Raw genomic sequence first — 22,772 nt, 5'->3', positions numbered from 1 at the left:
TCACATTTATCACTGATGATTTAAATTTTTTAAATTTATTTTTATTGTAAATAAATGGAATACATGTTGTTTCTCTGTTTGTACATGGAGTAAAGGCATACCATTTGTGTGATCATACATTTACATAGGGTAATGGTGTTAAATTTTTGATGCTATAAAAATGGAATCGATTTTAATTCCAATTTCAGATTACATTGTACTTTGCAGACTTGGCAAATTTCCTTCTTAGTTTATGTACCTTTTTAAATTCTATTGGATGTTCAACAGAGCCACTTATGTATAAAGAGAGTTTTACTTATTTTATCAAATATGAATGATGTAGTTATTTTTATTGCCTGAGTTCCCTAGCTAAATCTTAAAAATAATGTTTAATAAAGGCAGAAGTAGTAGAAGACATCATTGTCTTGTTCCTAGAATGAAAACATTCACCTTTCATTAGTAACTTTGATGGTAGCTGCAAGGTCTTGTATAAACAGCCTCTGTCAGGTTGAAAAAAATTACTTTATGTACATAGTTTTAGTTTTTTTTTTTTTAATCAGAAACAAACACATCTCAGACTTCGTTTAAAGTTCATGTGTCTCTTGAGAATATTCTATTTGTCATCTCTGTATATATTTAACTCGGTATCATCTATCTATGCTATCTTTAGCTTATTGATATGATAACTTACACTAGATGATTTTTAATGTTAATCCCCCTACACTTTTGGAATAAATCCCAAATAATAATTTGGATGTATTGTTGAGTTCAAATCTTGCTCAGGATCTTTGTGTCATATTAATAAGAGATATTTATAGTTTTGTTTCCTGTAATATCTTTGTCTGGTTTTTGTGTCGGAGCAATGCTAGATTTAAAAAAAAAAAAAAAAAAAAAAATTAGGTAGCATTCATCTTCCATGAATGTTCTTGAAGAATTTGTGTAGATTAGTATTATTTCTGTCTTAAAATATTTGTTAGAAATCAACAGTGAAGCCATCTGGGCAAGGAGTTTTCTCTGCAGGAAATGTATTTAACAACATCAATTTGTCTAATAAATATATGATAATTCGGGTTATTAAGTCTTGAATGAGCTTGTGAAATTTGTGTCCTTCAAGGGCTGTGTTCAATAGTTCACAAACTGATAGCATGAATTTTTGCATGATATGCCTCATTAATATTTACATGTTTGTGTCATTTATAGTAATACCATCTCCCTCATTTCTTATTTTGGTAATTTGTCTCTTCCCTATTTTGTTTTCTTGTAATTCAGGCTAGATGGTCATCGATTTTATTTATGTTTAAAAAAATAGAGAAGGCTTTTGTTTATTCGATTTTTTTCCTGTGTTTTTTGTTTTCCAAATTGTCGATTTCTATGCAAGTACAGTGCCACATACCTATTTTTCCAACTACTCAGAAGGTTGAGGTGGGAGGATGACAGGTTGGAGCCAACCTGGGCAACTCAGTGAGAACTTGTTTTAAACTAAAGATGATAATAATAAAAAGGGTTGGAAGCGTAGCTCAGTAGTAGAGTGACCATGGTACCATCAAATATTATTGATTTCCCTTTGTTTTTTTTTTTTTTGTCTACTTTATTTAGATTCAATTGGATCATCGTTTTCTTTGTAGTCTTTGTTTTATCACTTTTTCCTAACAAAAATATTGTTTGCTACAAATTTCCTACTACATCCTGTTAGGGAAACATCAGACAGATTTTATTTATGTTGCATTTCATAATTTCATGACATTTCATATTCCTTTTGATTTCTTGTGTGATCTATGGACATTTTAGGAGTGTGCTATTTACATTTTAAATATTTGATGATTTTTCCATATTCCTTTCTGGTACTAATATTTGTTTCATGCAGTTTGAATGATACTATTGTTTAAGTCTATTATATTCTTGCTGATTTTCTTATCTTTTGATTTGTCAAAGATTAAAAGAAGGCTGTTAAAATGTCTGTTATTAATTTATTTCACTCCTGTTACTTTTTGCTGCATATTTGTTGAAGTTCTGCTATTGAGAGCATAAATTTTTCAGACTACTATTTCCTGTGAATTGACTAGTTTATCATTATGAAGCAACTTTATCCTGGTAGTAATCTTCTGAAACTTAGTTTTCTTATATGAAATGACCATTTGGGTCAGTATAGTATATTTACTCCCATCCATTTACTTTTAACCTATTTTTTACACTTCAGGATATCTCCTTTAGGCAAGATGAAGTATGATCCTGATAATATTTTTAATCCAGTGTAGCAATCTGTGTCTTTTAATGGGACATTTAAACTATTTACATGTGAATATTGATATGGTAAGATTTAGTTGCATGTACTAGACATTTATTTTCTATTTTTCTCATTTTCTCTTCTTCTTCTCCAATTATCTTGTTTTGTCTTGGATTTTTAAATATAATTTTATCACCCCTTTTTCTTATTAATCATAACTTTGTTATTGTAGCGGTTGGTTAGGATTCCTGGTATTCATTCTCATGAGTCTACCTTCAAATGATATTATACCATTTCACTGATGAGACCCTAACAATTGTATTCGTCCAGTTCCCCCTCTCAGCCTACATGTTACTTTTGGAATACTGTTTACTTCTACATGTACTATAAATCTCATGGTGTGTTGATTAGATTTTGTTTAAAGAGATGACTCTCTAAGAATCTTAACGAGTAGTGATAAAGATGCAATGATCTATGTAGGTACACATCCCGGTTTTCTTCATTTCCTTTTGTAGACCCATATTTATTCCTGACATCAGTTTTCTTCTTAGGAAAACAATGGAAGCTTAAAACCTCTCCTACATCTTTTTCTTAGTTCAGGTCTGCTGTTGACATTTTTATAGTTTTTGTGCACATGCAAATATATTTTCTTTTATTTTTGAAGCATTTATACTACAATAGGAACTACAAATAAGAAACTATGATAACAGGTTTAATTAGAATAGAGCTGGAAGAAAATAGAGTGAAATAAAGCCCGAAGAAAAACACTAGAAACCATATGATCCAGTTTTTATCTTTTCTCCTGATTTCTCTACTATGATTTATTGAAGGGTAAAGTAGCTACCATTTTGTAACTATTATATGTAAACCACTTTGATTAGAAACAAACAGAAATAAAAATAGATTATGTTTTTGCTCTCTAGAATTTCGAACTGTGAGTTAAAAGCAAAGAAGGGAAAAAAGAATGAATACCTAGAAATGTAAAGTAGTATTTTTAAGAGTTTAATGATGACACTATATTTATATGTGCTAATAAGAGTGAGATAATATCCTTTTTTTCCCCAAGATATTGAAACAGGTAAACGTGTATATAAAAAAAAAAAAGTCAGAAAAAATTTTGGTCTAATTTATCGAAGGCTTCCAGTTTGTCATGTCTTATTTATTCTGCAAAGTAATGGGATACTTAAGTTTATATTGGAGTTAAATTACTTTTTAAAGTACTAAGGGAATGTCTATTTAAAAAAAAAATCAAGAGATAACAGGTGTTGACCAGGTTGTTAAGAAAAGTATCATTATACTCAGTTGGTGGGATTATAAACTGGTATGGCCATCATGGAAAAGTATGGAGACTTCTCAACAAGTTAAATGTAGAACTACCATATGATTCAGCAATTTTGCTTCTAGGTACATAACCAAAAGAAATGAAGTCAGAACATTATAGAGACATCTGTGCTCCCATGTTTATTGCAGCACTACTCACAATAGTGAAGATAAGGATACAACATAAATATCTTATTGATGGACAACTACATAAAGAAATTACCATATATACATATACATTGCACACACATGGGCGGGTGTATCTGCAATGCAAAGCTATTATTCAGCTTTGAAAAGAGAAGGAAAGTCTGTCTTTTGTGACAATATTGATGAATCTAAAGACATTGTGTTTAGTGAAATAAGTTGGACACAAAGAAATATACTACACGTTCTCTCTCATGTGTAATCCAAGAAAAAGCTTAATACCTATAACCAGAATAGAAGGACAGTTGGTCTAGGGAAAAGGAAGGTGTAGTTCAAAAGATATAAATTTGCTGCTATGAAAGATGAAAATGTGTAGATATAATATACACCATGAAGAATCTAGTTAATAATACTGTGAAGTACCAACAAAATCTGCAAAAAGAATAGATTTAGGGGTTTTCCCTAGTTGTAAAACCATGTGCAAAAATGAGATGATGGACATGTTAATTTTGTTAACTGTAGTACCCATTTCACAAGATTTATCAAAATGTTACATTGTACACCATACACAATAAAACAATAGAGTATCGAATGTTAATACATCTTGATATTACAAATAACATCAAATCAATGACCTGAAATTATTGTGGATGTGTTACATGAGTATTGTCTTAATTTGGTCCTTCTTAAAGTAAGTTAAAAAAAATTAAAAATAACATAAAATTTTATTGCTGTTATTCTTAAAGAAATTTTACTTATTAAAATGCTTCTTGGAAAATTATTTTAATTTTAAGTAAACAAACAGATTTTCAAATTTTAATATAAAGTATAATTTAAGGAATGTAATTTGAAGCTATGGATCCTCTTTTCAACCTTACCTGTAGCACTACTAAGAAAACAATGCTGTAGCACTACTAAGAAAACACTAAAAGATCATTTGAAAACGTACTTTCTTAAGCTGGAATATTGTCTTTCAAAACAAAAATATTGTCTTTCAAAGTTAATTTTAGTATTGTTTCTGCTTTTTCCTGGATTTTTTGAATCAAAATTTTCTAAATACTGTAATTGAAACAGTTATTTGATTTTTTTCCATGTTAAAAAATATAGACAATACAGTGAATATACCAGTAATTATTTAGGAAAATAAAAATTATTATTTTAAAACTCTTAAAAGAATTCAATAAAATAATTTAATTTTACTCATTGCATAATTTTTAAAACATAATGCATTGTGGAAACACTCTTTAAAAATGCTTATGCCATAATTGAAGTCAGGTGACATATTCAGTTCCCCCCAAGTAAAATATATTTTCATTTTCTCACTACTGTCAATTATGTAATATTGAAGTTTATTAGACTAACTCAAAATATAGTATAAATTAGTAAGATATTTTTAGCCTGAATCCATTGAATTGAATCTTCTAAATATTCAATTCCAGAAATTACATTTGAACTGTATTTGTCATTGAACTATAAATAACATTGAGAAATAATATTTTAAATATATGTCATTAATTGTCCTAGTGTGACAATTAATTAAGCTACAAGGCTATTGAGCCTCTGTTTTCTAATTTGTAGACTTGTTATTGAGCCTCCATTCACATTTACTTTCATAATTATGAACAATAAAGACAACAAAGTGCTCTATTCCGTTTCTTAGAAACTTGCTCACAATTAACACTAATTGCCCAACTCTTTTGCATTTTGCGAGTATGCACATGATAAAAGCTTGCACGATTTTTCAGATTAAATTATATTTTGCTGTTGTCTGGAAATAATTATATTTGACTCTATTTTTTAGCAATACTTGATCTATAAATTCTGTGAATCAAGGGACAGCATCTTTCACATTTATTCAAGAAAGTAAATGTCCACTACATGGCAGTAAAAACACAAGTTGAATCAGGAAATGAAAGAAATTGTGGATCTTGCTACTCTTAGATTGACTCTTTAAAATATAAAGTCAATGAATTGAAACATTAGGGATTAAATAAAGGAATTCGCCTTTAGGTTTCAGAGACACTGCAGAAGTACTTTGCATTGAATTATTTATTTGACTGTAAAGGATTTTCATAGTGGGATGCCCTTGGATCCAGCATGGCCCCTGCTTCTGCACCTTCTGAGTCATACTAAACCACTTGCAATCTTAGAATTTTTAAATAGTGAAAACATCTAACTGTGTAGGGATAAATTTGCGAATCTACCCCTTCACAAAAAGAAAAAGATATTCTCCCTAGAAAAATGCACAAACATGATTGTGCACACAAATTAAGAGGTCTGTAGACCTGAAGTGTGAGAGCACACCAGACATCCAACTCCATTCCTCCTTGAACACAGCACACCAGCAAGAGGACTTCCCTAGGATGCTTCAGGTTAACTCATATTGCAGCTAAACCTGACCTGGAGGATCACCAGTCGACTGTCTGGTGATTACGACTGTCTCAGAAAGGAATTTCCTTCACACCTAAAAGTCTAGTGACCTCCTGTCCTTCCCATCACCACTTCCTTGCCCTTTCACATCTGAGGACTTTCATGCCTATATTCATAGCTCAGTTGTTGCCAGCTAGCACACATCATTTTCTGTTTTCTTCAGTTAAGGACAAATATGAGCCTCTGTTCGAATTCTTCACTGCATCATTTCCATTCCATTCTGTTTCTTCCCCTGATTTAATGCCCCTCACCCTTTCCTTGCCAACCACAGCACTCTACACACACTTTCAGATACCTCCTCTGTGTGTCTTGGGTCTCATTTTCACAATTAGTGGAGAATAGGCCTCTCTGGTGCCTGTCACAGTGAGGCTGTTGACTCACATTCCAAGTTACTCCTTTCCATCTTTCAGAGCTGCTCCTGATTATCCACTTCCTATTAAAGTCACTTCCCCTAGGGGGCTCATTTCTACCAGGTAGAGCATCAACTTCATGAATACCTACTACCAGTTCTATCACCAATGTCTTAGAACAATGCTTTTATGAAATAACATGCCTCATTTAAACATGTGCTTTTGCAAATCCTAGATTTGGACATGAATTGTGCATGAATATTTCTTGTTTAGTATTAGTATAGAAATTCTATTCTATAATTCTACTTGGTACTGAATAAAGAAATCAATAACCACATAATAAAGCACACTTACAACAATGCTTTCTTCTATTAGAAAATACAGTTTGTTACTTTATATCATTAAAATTGATTTCTGAGAAAGTCTATTTCTTCTCAGCATCCTCAAGCTAAATATCTCTAACAATATCCTACCTTACAACATTTTTAAATTAACTAAGACACCCAAATTTGTGCTGGCTATATTTTTATCTATACAGCATAAATATTATTTATGTACTTGGTTGCTCAATATAACAAAGTCCTAGAGTCAGAAGCAGACTAAGTTTATTGTGTAATTTACACTCACAGAAATCTTTTCCCCAGTACTGTCTACTAGTAATATTGAAGACACACATGTCAGAACTTTGAATTATTGTCTGTATAACCCTTGAGCTAAAGATGTTTCCATAACACCTTCTCTAAAATATCCTGGACAAAAGATATATCTCAGTGTGTATCTTTTTGAAGATAAGGAAGCAACTTTTTAAGCAACAAAGTATGCATACATTAATTTTAGTTTTATAAAACAAAATATTCTATTAAGTCCTGCTTTTTGTATAACTATGAAATATTAGATTTGAAGTGCTTAGGAATGCTCTTTATATTTTATTTTGCCATTGTTATCTTAGTTTTTGATCACACAGTGCTGAGTCTTGCTTGGTTATTTTAACACTGACCATTGCCAGACAAAATAAAATTTGACTCAAAATGCCAGAGAAATATTTTTATATTTAAAAATTTGTTGTTTCAGTTTGAGAGACCATACATTCTCTTCTGTTTCTCTCTTCCCTTTCCTCTATCTTCCTTTCTGCCTCTCATACTTTTTTTTGTTTGAAAATTAGAGTAGTTATTTTCCGCCTTTTTCATGTTTTAAAGGTTAGCTTTAGTGTAGATAAAGTCAAATGAGTTTTGTAAGCACATGGAATTAGTCGCTCATTTTAGATATGGTATATTTTACCCTTAGAAGTTTACAACCAAGTGCTTAACTTCTTCACTGTATCTCAAAAACATTAGACCTGAATTTCTTGATGCTTATTTTGTGCCATTGACAACTTTGGACCTAATAAATCTCCTTTTTGTGATATTACTTTTAAACTAATAAAAATACAAAACAAAAATATGCCATTACAACAAAGTTGTACCCAGATATACTTTGTCAAAGAGTCGGTGCACCGCAGGGTAAACTTAGAAAATTCAAATATACTTATTTCAATTATACTTGGCCATGAAAAACCATGACTCATTAATCGAGGAGAAAATTACATCAAAGTGCATATGATTTCATCTTAAACATATTAAATAACTTGGAATGAAAGGAAATCCAAAATATATTTTTATAATGTGATGGTCAAAATCAACAGTTTAAGGAATCAGACAATGCTGGAATGAACTCATTCATACCTTTATGGCAGTGGATGCAATTTGAATGTGGTGAAGTCTCCGAAGGGTGCTGTCCCTGTCAATGAAGTAGGAAGCAGCAAGTTGATGGAGGGTCTCCAGGGTGACAGAAGAGCTGTTGGTGCTGGTATCGCTTCCTTCCGATCGCTTGCTCAGCTTCCGCTTGTCCACAAAAATTGTGAGTGACTCCTCTCCTGCATTAATAATAGTTCAAATTATTCCATTTCTACTTAAAATCAATACTTCATTTTTCAACAAATGAGTATACATAGAAGGCAAAAAATTTTATAATTTTTTAAAAATTTATGAATATTTCCCAAATACCTAGAAAAGGGGCAGGATGTTGAAGATTTTAAATATACGCTATCAATTTGCACAACAACTTCTCTGGACTTCACTGACTTTTTCATGTAGTACAGCTTACCTAATTTTCATATGGCATGAAAGCAAATTAAAATATATAAAATGAACTTAGGTAGCATTGCGTGGAACTGTATTAATCTTGAAAAATTTTATAATAGAACAACATATCAAAACAGAAACAAGAAAAAAAACAGAATTTTTCAATTGCACCTTTAAAATGCAGAGAAACTATAGTTATTCATATATGTATAGATAGTTATAAAATCTACAAAAGAATTCATTCCATATGATGTATTAAAATACAGTATATTAATAAACTGTATGGAAATCACTAAACTCCATGAACGATATAGATACTGGCAATGAATTCTCAATTGTGAAATTTAAAGTATATTATAATTCAGCTGTTTTCAATGTTCAAATGTTAACAAAAAATATACATGTCACTTAAGTTAGATAAGAAGAAATCACGATCCTTAGACTTTCATACTATTGGATATTCATCTTGCATGTACGTGACAAGCTTGCTCCTCTCTCTCAGGCACCCATCTGTTCCACTGGCATTATGCCCATATACAAATTGACAAGCTGGTTTATAAAAGGCCGAATAAGATCATCTATTTAAGTAGTTAACATTTCCCCTCTATCTTACAAAAGGTACCACTTGTAAAATGACATAGCTCAGGTGATAAAAACCAGTTGTAAGAGCTCCTGTGTCGCTACAAGAGATGAGGTTAATTCGTATCAGAGTAAGATGTCAACAAATATTTATGAAAATTATGTTCCCAGTTTTGTATGTGGACCCCAACACGCATACTAGAAGTCAAGCATGCCAAGTAGAATAGCCAAAGAAAAATTGTCAAGAATGTGAATTAGGTGAGACTACTCACAACAGGATTACTTCATGTGCACAATGAACAGTTTTGGGTTGGGAGCTTCAGAAAGTGAAAGGATGTACACATAAAATGCTATAGAAACAAAAAGCCCCAACAATTATTTACCACTGGAAAAGGACAACACTGTGTAGAAATTGGGTGGAATATGTCTCAGAATGACCATTGAATCCAAAAAAAAAACTCACCCTTATGCCACAATACACACCACAGGGTTGTGTGGATACAAGAACTCCTAACACAGCTCTATCAGTGATACAGGAAGGGTGTCTCAGAAAGATTAAAAATAAAATGAAAATCTAACTAAAAAGGAAGCAAAAGTAATGATTCTGACCTGAGCGCTTGTAGAATTCAGGACAAAAATTATTAAATGAGGAAAAAGGAAGCTCTAAGCATGCAGTTCATTGAAACCTGAGAAATTGCTTTAATAACACTTTTCATGGAGCAGAAAATACAAGGACAATAGACCTGCATTGCTAATATTATGAGAGTTTAATACAAATACCTTAAGCCTAACTAGATCTTGGGGTGATAAAGAAAAAACCAAAAAAAAAAAAAAAAAAACAAGTAAACATATAAAAACTGCTAATAGTCTTCTATACAACCTAGTCCTCAAGAATTTATAGGTAAATATTGAACCTTATATTAATAGTAGCTGGGAAAATTTACTTTCAAGTAGTTATATTGAAGTAAAAATAGCTTATTTTCATAAATTGATGTTTAAGAGTAAACAGAATATATACAAGATGATGATAAATGAATTCTTTGTAAATTATAAAAATTTGAAAAACAAATATAGTATCATTCACCAACTATATAAAATAAAACTAAACTTTCATATAAAATAAGACCTGTATATGGATAAAATCCATGTAATATTTGAATATGGGATATTCAATGAAAAAAATTATAAATTTTCAAGAAAATCATTTTCACATCAGAATGTCAAGGATTCAGCTAAGGCAGTGCTCAGAAAAATATTCATAACCTTAACTATATATTACGTACATTATGAAAAAAATTAACTATCTAAAACCAAAGGAAATATGACAAAAGTAATACTATGTAATATAGAAACAAATAGCTAAAAAAATAAAGCATGTGTTCATGAGTTTTTTAAAAATAATAGAAATTATGAATCCAAAAGTAGCTTGTTTCAGAAGAAAAACAAGAAAATATGACAATAGTCAACCTACTTTTTTCAATGAAGAGAAAAAAGAGCAAAAAGAATCAACATATAATGAAACAAATATTTTTTAAAAAATATGACAAGAATTATTTCTAAAACATTTTACAAATAGTTGTCACAGTACACCTGCAGACACACAAACACCAACACACACATGCAAAAGACCCAACTGACTTCACAGGGAAATTCTGCCAAAACTTTAAAGATCTAAACATTGTATATTCCTGGAAATGTTTCCAGGCATATGAAGTGAAGGAAAATCTCCAATTTCATTTTTATAACATTGTAAAATTGGCACAAATATCTGAAAAAGATCACAAATATATGCAACAGATAATATTACAATTTATAAATATTGCAAATCATAAATAAAGCAATAGCAAACTGTATCCAACTATGAATTTTATAAACTATAAATCCAGTAGGATTGTCCCAGCTAGTACACATGTGGGTCAATAATAGGAAACTGTTAGTATTTATCAATTCAGCATATAAATATATTTAAAAATAAAAAATCCTGATTGCCACAATGTTTAACTGTATTTGATGGATAATTATAACTATTCTGGACTGACTACTCAGGAATTAATGAAGTAGGTATCAGTGCATAGTTCTTTAAAATGATAAAATATGTGATCCTCAGCTTTAGAGCCAACACATCACTTGATGGTACAACCATGAAAGTATTCCATTCCAAATCAGAACCAGACAAACATACCCCCAGGAGGTACTCCTATTTTATATAATAATAGGTACACCAAAATCCAAATATAATTTTATAAATAATATAAGTATATTACAAATTAGTGCAATAAAGTTAGGAATAAACACTTCGAACTTTGATTCTTTGCAGGTAATATGTTCATACATGTATAAAACTCAGAGAAATCAATGAATAAACTACTGTACATTGTAACAGAATTTACTGAGGCAAAAATCAAAATTAAAATATTAGAAACTAAATATAAAACTGTTAACAACTTATGAGTAGTAATGGATAAGGCACATTAAAACAGCAAGAAAATGCAAAATGTATATTAGCAAAATTAAAGCAAACCTGAAATTTGTAAAATAGTCCTTAATAGATGGTATGTTTTAGAAAAAAATCCCTACTCATAACATTAAATCATGTCAAATTCTTTTCAGTTAATGTATAATTGTAATGTGATTTAAAAAACAAGCAGGTCATGTACATAAAGTAGTATAGTATTAATAGATGAAAATTAGACAAATGGAATGGAAATAATCCTTAAAATAACAAATACATAAGTAAAATTAGCATAAAATAAGACTGGAGATCAATTGACTAGGGAAAGGTAAACTTTTACTAAATAAAACTGTGACATCTAGTCATTTCAAAAATTAACAGTATGATTGTATACAAGATAAACTCCAAGACATAAAAGATATGAACGTTTAGTGAAAAGAAGTCATTCAACTACTAGAAAAATAACATGAAAACAGATCGACAAAAGCATCCATATTTAAGAATCCAAAAGTTAAACACAAAAAATAACAAATCAGATAAAACCAGATTGTTTTCTATTACGAAACACTATAAATAATAAAAATTTTACACTTGTAAAAGTATATTTAAAACACATAACAGGCAAAGTGTTAATCTCTACAATTTCAAGAGCTACTAAAAACTCAAGGAAAAGAAAAACAATATTCAGAAAGGAAAACAGAGAAAGATAGGGAAAAAATGCTCAGGTAGGAAAAGATAAAAATGGTTCACATAAATTTGAAAAGATAATCTAAGCCACAGTCTAAGAAAAACAAACTAAAAATACTTTTTAAATTATTTGACTCTTCTGGAATTTGCCAACACCCCAAATTTTAAGAACCTAAACAAAGATGTTAGAAAACCACAAGCAAGAAAGCCCTCTGATACAGTGCCAGTAGGATTGCAAAATGGTAGAGTTCAGAGGAAGGGAAAATTGGCAATAGTTTGTAATAATTGACTCAACAATCCCACTTCTCAAAATCTTCTCCAAAGAAACACTGTAGAAAATACTCAGATGATTTTCTCCCTATGGTTTCATCTTTAGCATTTGGAAACAACACAAATACCTACTGGTAGAAATAAAGCATGTTATAACCATCTGGAAAAATACTGTGCAGCCATGAAAAAGCAGCAAGGATAATATCTACACATTGACATGAAGAAAGTCAAGTGAATAAAATGTTTCACAGGGACCTTTGTAAATAATAAAAGAAAAGGGAAACATATAAATATACATGCATACTTTTTATTTAAAAAGTATAACAAATACTGGAAGGATTAACCAAATATTTTCATAAATATTTACCTAAAGGAAGATCAAAGGAATAGGATGGAATAATGCCTTTAGAAATACCTTGCCATGGTGTTTAAGTACTGAAAATCTTTTAAGAAGATAATCTTTTATATATATAAAAAGAAGATTAAATAGAAAAGCTGTGCACAAAAATTAATCATCCCTGATTGTATATCAAGTTCATAAAATAATTAAGTTATTTGAGAACATAGACTTTGAATGTAAATCAGTGTGGGGGAAATATTCTGAAGACATAAAACTATAAGGAATCAACAAAACAATGTCTTCTGGAGTGTGAGTAGAAACAGTAGTTGTAGTAGGTATGGTTTTACACAGTATATGGCTACAATTGAGTGAATCAGAATTCATTGTAGAAGTCTCCCTCTAAATATCATAGTGGCTTGAGTGTTCACAATTCTCATTGCACATTAGGCCAGATTTAAAACACATTAACTAATAATACAAATTTTTCTTAATTGGCAAGTTCATGACTAATATTATGGAAAAAATGGAATTCTAGATTATTCCTCAGTTCCCAGATGATTCTATATGGAAAATACAGTAAAAATTTTGAGGAAGCATCCAGTTACGGTCTCGCTGCATTCACATTGTTTTCTGCAGATTTCTGCATTTAGAAGGAACCTTACAAGTTCTTTTTAGAAATAATATATAATATCTTCTTCAATTCAGTAATGTATTAAATTCAAAACATTGTCTCAATTGACTAAGTAGACATTAGTTTTGCCTTCTGAAGATGCAAGAAGGCCATTTAAATATGTGAAGAAATTCATTTTCACTAAGTCTCCCTTTGTATGGTAGTGAATTTTCTCATTACTGGAGATGTTCAAACATTAATTGAAAACTATGTTGTTGAGCAGAATAGATAATTAAACCACTAGAAGAGATTCTTTCACTGGATTATGAGGTCCTGGAAGACAGAAAAATGTAGAATTAGTTATTATAGTTTAGACATAATTGTTCCAACTTTTATAGTCAAACATATTTGGGTTCTCATGCTGGCTTTAATTTAGTGATTGAATGATCTTGAATGATACTAGGTAAGAATCGGTTTCCTCTTATGTACCTTAAGCACATGAATTCTTTCCTCAAGAGCAGCTGTGTGAAACAGATATTTGTAAAGAGTCTAGGTTCTGATTCAAACACAGTACGAATTCAAAAGTTGTGCACATGCTATTATTCTGTTTTATTCATCACAATTCTTTAGAACCACATAATGCAACTCTCTCTATACCTAGACATTTCTAGTCATTTTAGCTCTTTTGCCTTCTTTGTGATGAAGGGAAGCCTGCCTTTCCACTTTTTTTTACAAATTCATTATTGTTGTCCAATGATCTGCAGCCATATCCAGAGTAATGTTCTTCTGATACGGTTCTCTGAACTTCTTCATACGACTCCAGGTGAGTAACACTTCACCCCAATGGAAAAAAGACAGTAAGTCCTTATTTTAAAACATCAGTAAAAATTGACTTAAGATTTTTTTTCAAATATCAGTCTGCTCTATGACAAAATTGGCAAGTGACATGTACCAAGAACCAGTGATCGCTGTTTCAGAAATGACTTCACTGTACCAGTATGAAAGAAAACAAGAAAAACAAATATATGTTTAAGCAAAGATGAATGTAGGGAAATGGTGATCTAAATCATCATCATGCAAAACATGATAAAAAATTATTTTAATTTTTACAATAGCAATATTTGTAAGTTACAGATTTTTTGTCTTCTTGTACTCTGCAGAATAAATATAGATTTAATACAATAAAGAATATCTAATAAAAATATTGTTACAAATCTTAGCATTGTTAAGTAATTCTACTATTTTATATGTTGTGACACCTTGAATTAAATGATTCCAGAGGCAATGTGATACAACAATGTGAGAGATAAATATTTTTTTTTTTTTTTTTTGGAATTGTGTATATGGGCACATCCTGATGGCACACCCTCCCTCCACTGGATGACATTGGATGTAGGTAAAGTTGCACATGCTATTAGCACCCCAGTCTGCAAAACAGAGGGAATATCCTTCTCAATTTGTTGGGAATATTAAACAATATATTTGCTCTATAGACCTGGCAGGACACCTTTTATGTGTACAATCAATGTTGATTTCATCAATTTTCCTGTTTTTAATGGAAGCTCTCAGTAAATGAGGAGGTTTCAATTTTTCATAAGCAAGAACTTCAGATTATAGCATTTCATTTCAGGAATCTGAACTTCATCCAAATTGTTTTCTAGCAGATTTTGTAATCAAGATATTTGGGATTATTAAAGAGAGTAGCGAGTTATCATTTCCAATAGCCTCCTAAGGAGAGTACATTCCAAAATTGCTCACGATTCTTCTCCATAGTAATCCATGAATGGAAAAGCTTCCTTTGTGCCCTGTAGTGAAGCATGTGAGGCAGTTTAAAGCTGCAGCCTAAATTACTGCAACTGTTCTTTTATGAATGCCCTGTTTTAAGCCCTTATTTACAATAGACAAGACAACTGGTTGAGGTAAGTTGGCTAGCTTAAGTACAAGCATTGAAAATCACGGATTGTTAAATATGTAAGATTTCTTTTCAAGGCCTTTCAATCTACATAGAGAATAGGTCTCTCTCTCCTGCTCTCAGATCCATTTTTTTAATTATACACTACTACTATGCTTTTGTGATATTTACATTCTTCACATTACTTAAGATTTTTATAGTCTTGAGACAAGAGTATAGACTCAACTTCTACCATAAATTTCCCCAAAATATTCAATTATAAAATTTCCTCAGAATTCTATGTAAATGGTATGCAACACTCAGATTTAAACAATCAACTAAAATATTGTGTTCAAGGTAATTTTTTTAAAGCAGCTGTAGATCATAAGCATGGCATGTGTTCCAAAGGATATTCACACATTTTGTAAAAACTAAATGTGATTATTTTGAATATGATTCAACATTCTGAGTCCGTTAGAATGTGGAAAGGATTAATGATTGTGGATATAAAAAGATGTGATTATTCTATACAGAAATCACACAGCTGTGTCTTATCCAAGTAAAACTGTGATGTTTACGGACATAAAAACACATGTTCAAGGATACTTTCCTAGAGAATGAGGAACAGAGGACCATAAAACAAATAGAATCACAGTTTTAATGTCATGTCCTTATTAGCTTATTGGACTAGATACTTCTGTTATGCTATGACCCCTACAATGATGGTTTTCTTTTTTTTTTTTTTTCCTGTCCTGGTATCCAAATCATCTGAGTCCATGAGTATCATAAATTATAGAACTCTCATACTATAATTTATTTGATTTTCCAATTCTCATTTTTATATATACATGATTTTTAAGGATATAAATACTATTCTAAAAAAATGTTTAAATGATGAATAAGAGAGTGATTAAATAAGTCCTAGGGTTAAATCAATAAGAATGGTGTGGTAGTCTGTATTACTCTTTGGAATTATTCACTGCTCCATCATGGATGCAAACATACACACATGGATTAATGGTCCACGGTAGAGAAGAACTACGACCAGTTCATGAATATGTTTTCTTTTTCTTCATTGTGGTTTTGGAAGGAAAAATGCTTTGTTCAGTGAAATTCAAGTATACCAGATGTCCACCCTATCTAGTGTAAGTTTGACAGGCATCCTAGTTGCACTTCTCTTGTGTTTTCCCTCTGCTAGGATGACTGCATGTTCCAAAGGGGCATCTCTTTCCATTTGATTTACAGAATGAGAAGTCACACAGAGTGGAAACACAGGGTAGTTACAACAGCTGATATGTAACACTGTAGCAATTAATATTGTGATACACAGAGGGGGCTTTTTTATTCCCCTACAATGAAGTTAACTTTTATTGATTGGCCATATTTTATTCTATTTATTTTTTTATTGCTACTACCTTTGTGTTAGTATATTGATCTATCACATATGCATGTCACCCAGAAAAAAAGTTTGCATTTATGGTAGATATTACCTTGTCATTCAACTTCCTCACACTTGAAAAATCTTATTGTGATGCCTGTTTTGCCTGTGTGTGAGTTTTACTTATTTTCAAAAATGCTACTTGAGATAATATATTTTCCCCAGGAATAAACTTTACAAATATGTCTTAAATGTAATTATAGGATTTATATTTGATATATTTGATATAACATTTTACCTCAAAATGTCATCCCAATTTAGGCAATGAGAGATACATTATTCTTTGTATTAGTGTCTATGAAATTTGGGGTATTGTCTTTTTGAGATCATATTCAGTTTTCTCTTTTACTTTGTTACTCCCAACTCATCATCATCCTTCCACATGTTAAAAGTATCCATTCGGGTATCATTCTACTAATAGAGTGTTGTGGGGGGAAAGATCATATTTTAGAAGCAAATAGACTCAGGAAATAAGCAGTCATAGAAAAAATAGGTTTCTGGCATGATTCAGAACCAAATATACAAAGACAGTTAAAAAAGAACAGACATGTTGGCTTAACACCATCTGCAAGGTAATATGGAAAGAAACATCTAGACTTATACAAATAAATGTTTTGCAAAGCATCCTGAGAGAAAGCAATGAACCTATAATTATCAACAGTTACTTCCAAGACAAGACTAAAAAATTTTTTCTGAATATATTTGCACAGAAATATATAATACTCCAGGTAGTATAATCAGGTGGGGGGAAAAACACATTAGAACTAGATCCAAGGTTAGGTATCAATTAATCTACCCTGAGTAAAATATTAAAGTTTCTTTAATTTTGAAGCTGTTTACAAACAATGTTAAATGGATATTTTTGAATATTTAGTTATAGAATTTAGTATAGTTACAAAGTTCTGGTATTATTTTGGGGAGATTACTTTTCAGAAGTGAGATTTCTGAAACAGTAGAATATATTTGAAATTTATATGGGTACTACAAAGTGCTGTTCAAACTTAATGTGTATATAAATCACCTATCTTCTTGAAATTTTGATTCAGATTCAATAATCTGTGACAGAATCTGAGATGCTGCCTTTCTCACAAGCTCCAAGATGATGTTGGTGCTGTTAGCTCATGGACCACACTCAAGTACTGAGGCTCTAAACCACAATAACATTTATTACCAATTTAATGTTTGTCTCTGTCAGTGACCTGAGTTGTTCTCTAAAGGAGATTTTTGGCATTTGAACTATCATAGGTAACTCAGTGTATATATATCAAACAAGGGATACATGATTTATCTAACCCATCAATGTGCTATATAAAGGAAACAGAAAAAAATATAATCACATGTCTGATACTCTGCAACTTAACATTTATCTTTTCTCTTGGTTTCTGGAAACACTATTACAAAGATGGGCTAACCTAGCAAATTTAATCTCAATTTTTCTCTGTCATTATTATTTCCAAAAATGCTTTTAAATCATTTGAGTAAATAATTACCATGTAAGCTACTAAAATTAATTAGCAACACTGCTTTAACTGCAGATCTTTCATTTTCTTTATCAGAGAAAGAGAGAGAAAGGAAGGAAGGTAGGGAGGGAAGGAAAGAGGGAGAGAGAGAGAGGAGAGACAGAGAGAGAGTATGAGAAATGTACAAGCACTTGTGGAGGAGAGGGAGAGACACTGATAGAATTAATCTTAAGAAGTATAAGAATATACTTAGTGTTTTTTTTTTTTTGCTTTTTTTTTTTTTGTTTTTTTTTTGTTTGGTTTTTTTTTTTTTTTTTTTTTTTTTTTTTTTTTTTTTGATACAGGGGATTGAACTCAGGAGCATTTGACCACTGAGTCACATCCCCAGCCCTATTTTGTATTTTATTGAGAGACAGGGTCTCACTGAGTTGCTGAGTTGCTCAGAGCCTTGCTAAAAATGCTGAGACTGGCCTTGAACTCCTATCTCAGCCTTCCCAGTTGCTGCAAATACAGGCATGTGCTACCAAGCCTGGCTCTTATTTAGTTTTTTTTTTTTTTTTTTTTTTTTTAATTAATTTATTTTTTTTTTTTTATTTTTATTGTAAACAAATGGGATACATGTTGTTTCTCTGTTTGTACATGGCATAAAGGCATACCATTTGTGTAATCATAAATTTACATAGAACAATGTTGTTTGATTCATTCTGTTATTTTTTCCCTACCCCCCACCCCTCCCACCCCTCTTTTCCCTCTATACAATGCTTCCTTCCTCCATACTTGCCCCCCTCCCTAACGCTAACTCTAACCCTAACACTAACCCTTCCCTCCCCGCCATTATGTGTCATCATCCACTTATTAGCGATATCATTCGTCCTTTGGCTTTTTGAGATTGGCTTATCTCACTTAGCATGATATTCTCCAATTTCATCCATTTGCCTGCAAATGCCATAATTTTATCATTCTTTATGGCTGAGTAATATTCCATTGTATATATATACCACAGTTTCTTTATCCATTCATCAATTGAAGGGCATCTAGATTGGTTCCACAGTCTGGCTATTGTGAATTGAACAGCTATGAACATTGATGTGGCTGTATCTCTGAACTATGCTGATTTTAAGTCCTTTGGGTATAGGCCAAGGAGTGGGATAGCTGGGTCAAATGATGGTTCCATTCCAAGTTTTCTAAGGAATCTCCACACTGCTTTCCAGAGTGGCTGCACTAATTTGCAACCCCACCAGCAATGTATGAGTGTACCTTTCTCCCCACATCCTCGCCAACACCTGTTGTTGCTTGTATTCTTGATAATTGCCATTCTAATTGGGGTGAGATGGAATCTTAGGGTGGTTTTGATTTGCATTTCTCTTATTACTAGAGATGTGGAACATTTTTCCATATGTTTGTTGATTGCTTGTAGATCTTCTTCTGTGAAGTGTCTATTCATTTCCTTAGCCCATTTGTCGACTGGATTATTTGAATTCTTGGAGTAGAGTTTTTTGAGTTCTTTATAGATTCTGGAGATTAGTGCTCTATCTGAAGTATGATTGGCAAAGATATTCTCCCACTCTGAAGGCTCTTTCTTCACATTGCTGATAGTTTCCTTTGCTGAGAGAAAGCTTTTTAGTTTGAATCTATCCAAGTTATTGATTCTTGCTTTTATTTCTTGTGCTATGGGAGTCCTGTTAAGGAAGTCTGGTCCTAAGCCAACATGTTGAAGATCTGGACCTACTTTTTCTTCTATAATCTGCAAGGTCTCTGGTCTGATTCCGAGGTCCTTAATCCATTTTGAGTTTAGTTTTGTGCATAGTGAGAGATACGGGTTTAGTTTCATTCTGTTGCATATGGATTTCCAATTCTCCCAGCACCATTTGTTGAAGAGGCTATCTTTTCTCCATTGCATATTTTTGGCCCCTTTGTCTAGTATGAGAAAATTGTATTTATTTGGGGTTTGTATCTGTGTCCTCTATTCGGTACCATTGATCTACCTTTCTATTTTGATACCAATACCATGCCGTTTTTGTTACTATTGCTTTGTAGTAGAGTTGAAGATCTGGTATTGCAATACCCCCTGTTTCACTCATCCTGCTAAGGATTGCTTTAGCTATTCTGGGTTTCTTATTCTTCCAGATGAATTTCATAATTGCTTGCTCTATTTCTGTAAGGTACGTCATTGGGATTTTAATTGGAATTGCATTGAATTTGTATAGCACTTTAGGTAGTATGGCCATTTTGACAATATTAATTCTTCCTATCCAAGAACATGGAAGATCTTTCCATCTTCTAAGGTGTTCTTTAATTTCTTTCTTTAGTGTTGTATAGTTCTCATTGTAGAGGTCTTTCACCTCTTTTGTGAGATTGATTCCCAAGTATTTTATTTTTTTCGAGGCTATTGTGAATCGGGTAGTCCTAATTTCTCTTTCTGAAGATTCATCACATGTATAGAAATGCGTTGGATTTATGGTCATTGATCTTGTAACCTGCTACTTTACTGAATTCACTTATGAGTTCTAAGAGTTCTCTGGTGGAATTTCCAGGTTCCTCTAAATATATAATCATGTCATCAGCCAACAGGGATATTTGAGTTCTTCTTTTCCAATTCGTATCCTTTTAATCTCTTTGGTTTGTCTAATTGCTCTGGCCAGAGTCTCAAGAATGATCTTGAATAGAAGTGGTGAAAGAGGGCATCCCTGCCTTGTTCCAGTTTTTAGGGGGAATGCTTTCAGTTTTTCACCATTTAGAATGATATTAGCCATGGGCTTAGCATAAATGGCCTTTACAATGTTAAGGAATGTTCCCACTGTCCCTATTTTTTCTAGTGTTTTGAGCATGAAGGGGTGCCGTATTTTATCAAATGCTTTTTCTCCATCTAGTGAAATAATCATGTGATTCTTGACTTTAAGTCTATTGATATGGTGAATTACGTTTATTGATTTCCTGATGTTGAACCAACCTTGCATCCCTGGGATGAAACACACTTGATCATGGTGCTCTATCTTTGTAATATGTTTTTGTATGCGATTTGCTAAAATTTTGTTGAGAATTTTTGCGTCGATGTTCATTAAGGATATTGGTCAGAAATTTTCTTTCCTTGATGAGTCTCTGTCTGGTTTAGGTATCAGGGTGATATTGGCTTCATAGAATGAGTTTGGGAGGGTTCCCTCCTCTTCTATTTTATGGAATACTTTAAGAAGTATTGGAATGAGCTCTTCTTTAAAGGTTTTGTAGAACTCGGCTGAGAACCCATCTGGTCCCGGACTTTTCTTTGTTGGTAGGCTTTTGATGACTTCTTCTATTTCAGTACTTGAAATTGGTCTATTTAAATTGTGTATGTCCTCCTCGTTCAGTTTAGGCAATTCATATGTCTCTAGAAACCTGCTGATGTCTTCGAAATTTTCTATTTTGTTGGAGTATAGATTTTCAAAATAGCTTCTAATTATGTTTTGTTTTTCAATCCTGTCTGTTGTGATATTTCCTTGTTCATTCCGAATTTTAGTGATTTGGGTTTTCTCTCGTCTTCTCTTTGTTAGTGTGGCTAAAGGTTTATCAATTTTGTTTATTTTTTTGAAGAACCAACTATTTATTTTGTCAATTTTTTGTATTGTTTCTTTTGTTTCAATTTCATTGATTTCAGCTCTGAGTTTAACTATTTCCTGTCTTCTACTACTTTTGGTGCTGGTCTGTTCTTCTTTTTCTAAGGCTTTGAGCTGTAGTGTTAGGTCGTTTATTTGTTGACTTTTACTTCTTTTATTAAATGGGCTCCATGAAATAAATTTCCCTCTAAGTACTGCTTTCATAGTGTCCCAGAGATTTTGATATGATGTTTCTTTGTTCTCATTTACCTCTAAGAATTTTTTAATTTCCTTCCTAATATCTTCTGTTATCCATTCATCATATAGTAGCATATTGTTTAATCTCCAGATGTTGGAATAGTTTCTGTGTTTTACTCTTTCATTTATTTCTAACTTCAATCCTTTATGATCTGATAGAATACATGGTGGTGTCTCTATCTTCTTGTATTTGCTAACATTAGTTTTGTGGCATAATATATGGTCTATTTTAGAGAAGGATCCATGTGCTGCTGAGAAGAAAGTGTATTCGCTCTTGGTTGGATGGTATATTCTATAAATGTCTGTTAAATCTAAATTATTGATTGTGTTATTGAGATCTATGGTTTCTTTGTTCAATTTTTGTCTGGAAGATCTGTCCAGTGGTGAGAGAGGCGTGTTAAAATCACCTAGTATTATTGTGTTATGGTCTATTTGGTTTCTGAAATTGAGAAGGATTTGTTTGATGTACATGGATGAGCCACTGTTTGGGGCATAGATGTTTATGATTGTTATATCTTGCTGATTTATGCTTCCCTTAAGCAGTATAAATTGACCTTCTTTATCCCTTCTGACTAACTTTGGCTTGAAGTCCACATTATCTGAAATGAGGATGGATAGTCCAGCTTTTTTGCTGAGTCCATGTGCATGGTA

At 31.9% G+C, this 22,772-nt stretch overlaps 1 protein-coding gene across 3 annotated transcripts in view; it reads right to left on the bottom strand.

The window, feature by feature from the left end:
* The window catches only part of BRINP3 (BMP/retinoic acid inducible neural specific 3), a 392,892-nt gene that overhangs the window by 159,769 nt on the left and 210,351 nt on the right, over positions 1 to 22,772 (bottom strand). For all 3 annotated transcript variants that reach the window (XM_079107246.1, XM_079107247.1, XM_079107245.1), the window contains one exon: positions 8,169 to 8,359. In XM_079107246.1, the coding sequence (XP_078963372.1) occupies positions 8,169 to 8,359 (191 nt within the window). The remainder of the gene's footprint in view (positions 1 to 8,168; positions 8,360 to 22,772) is intronic.

Source organism: Sciurus vulgaris (assembly GCF_902686455.1).
Source record: "Sciurus vulgaris genome assembly, chromosome: 12".
Taxonomy (NCBI): domain Eukaryota; kingdom Metazoa; phylum Chordata; class Mammalia; order Rodentia; family Sciuridae; genus Sciurus; species Sciurus vulgaris.
This window is presented reverse-complemented; position numbering and strand designations above follow the sequence as displayed.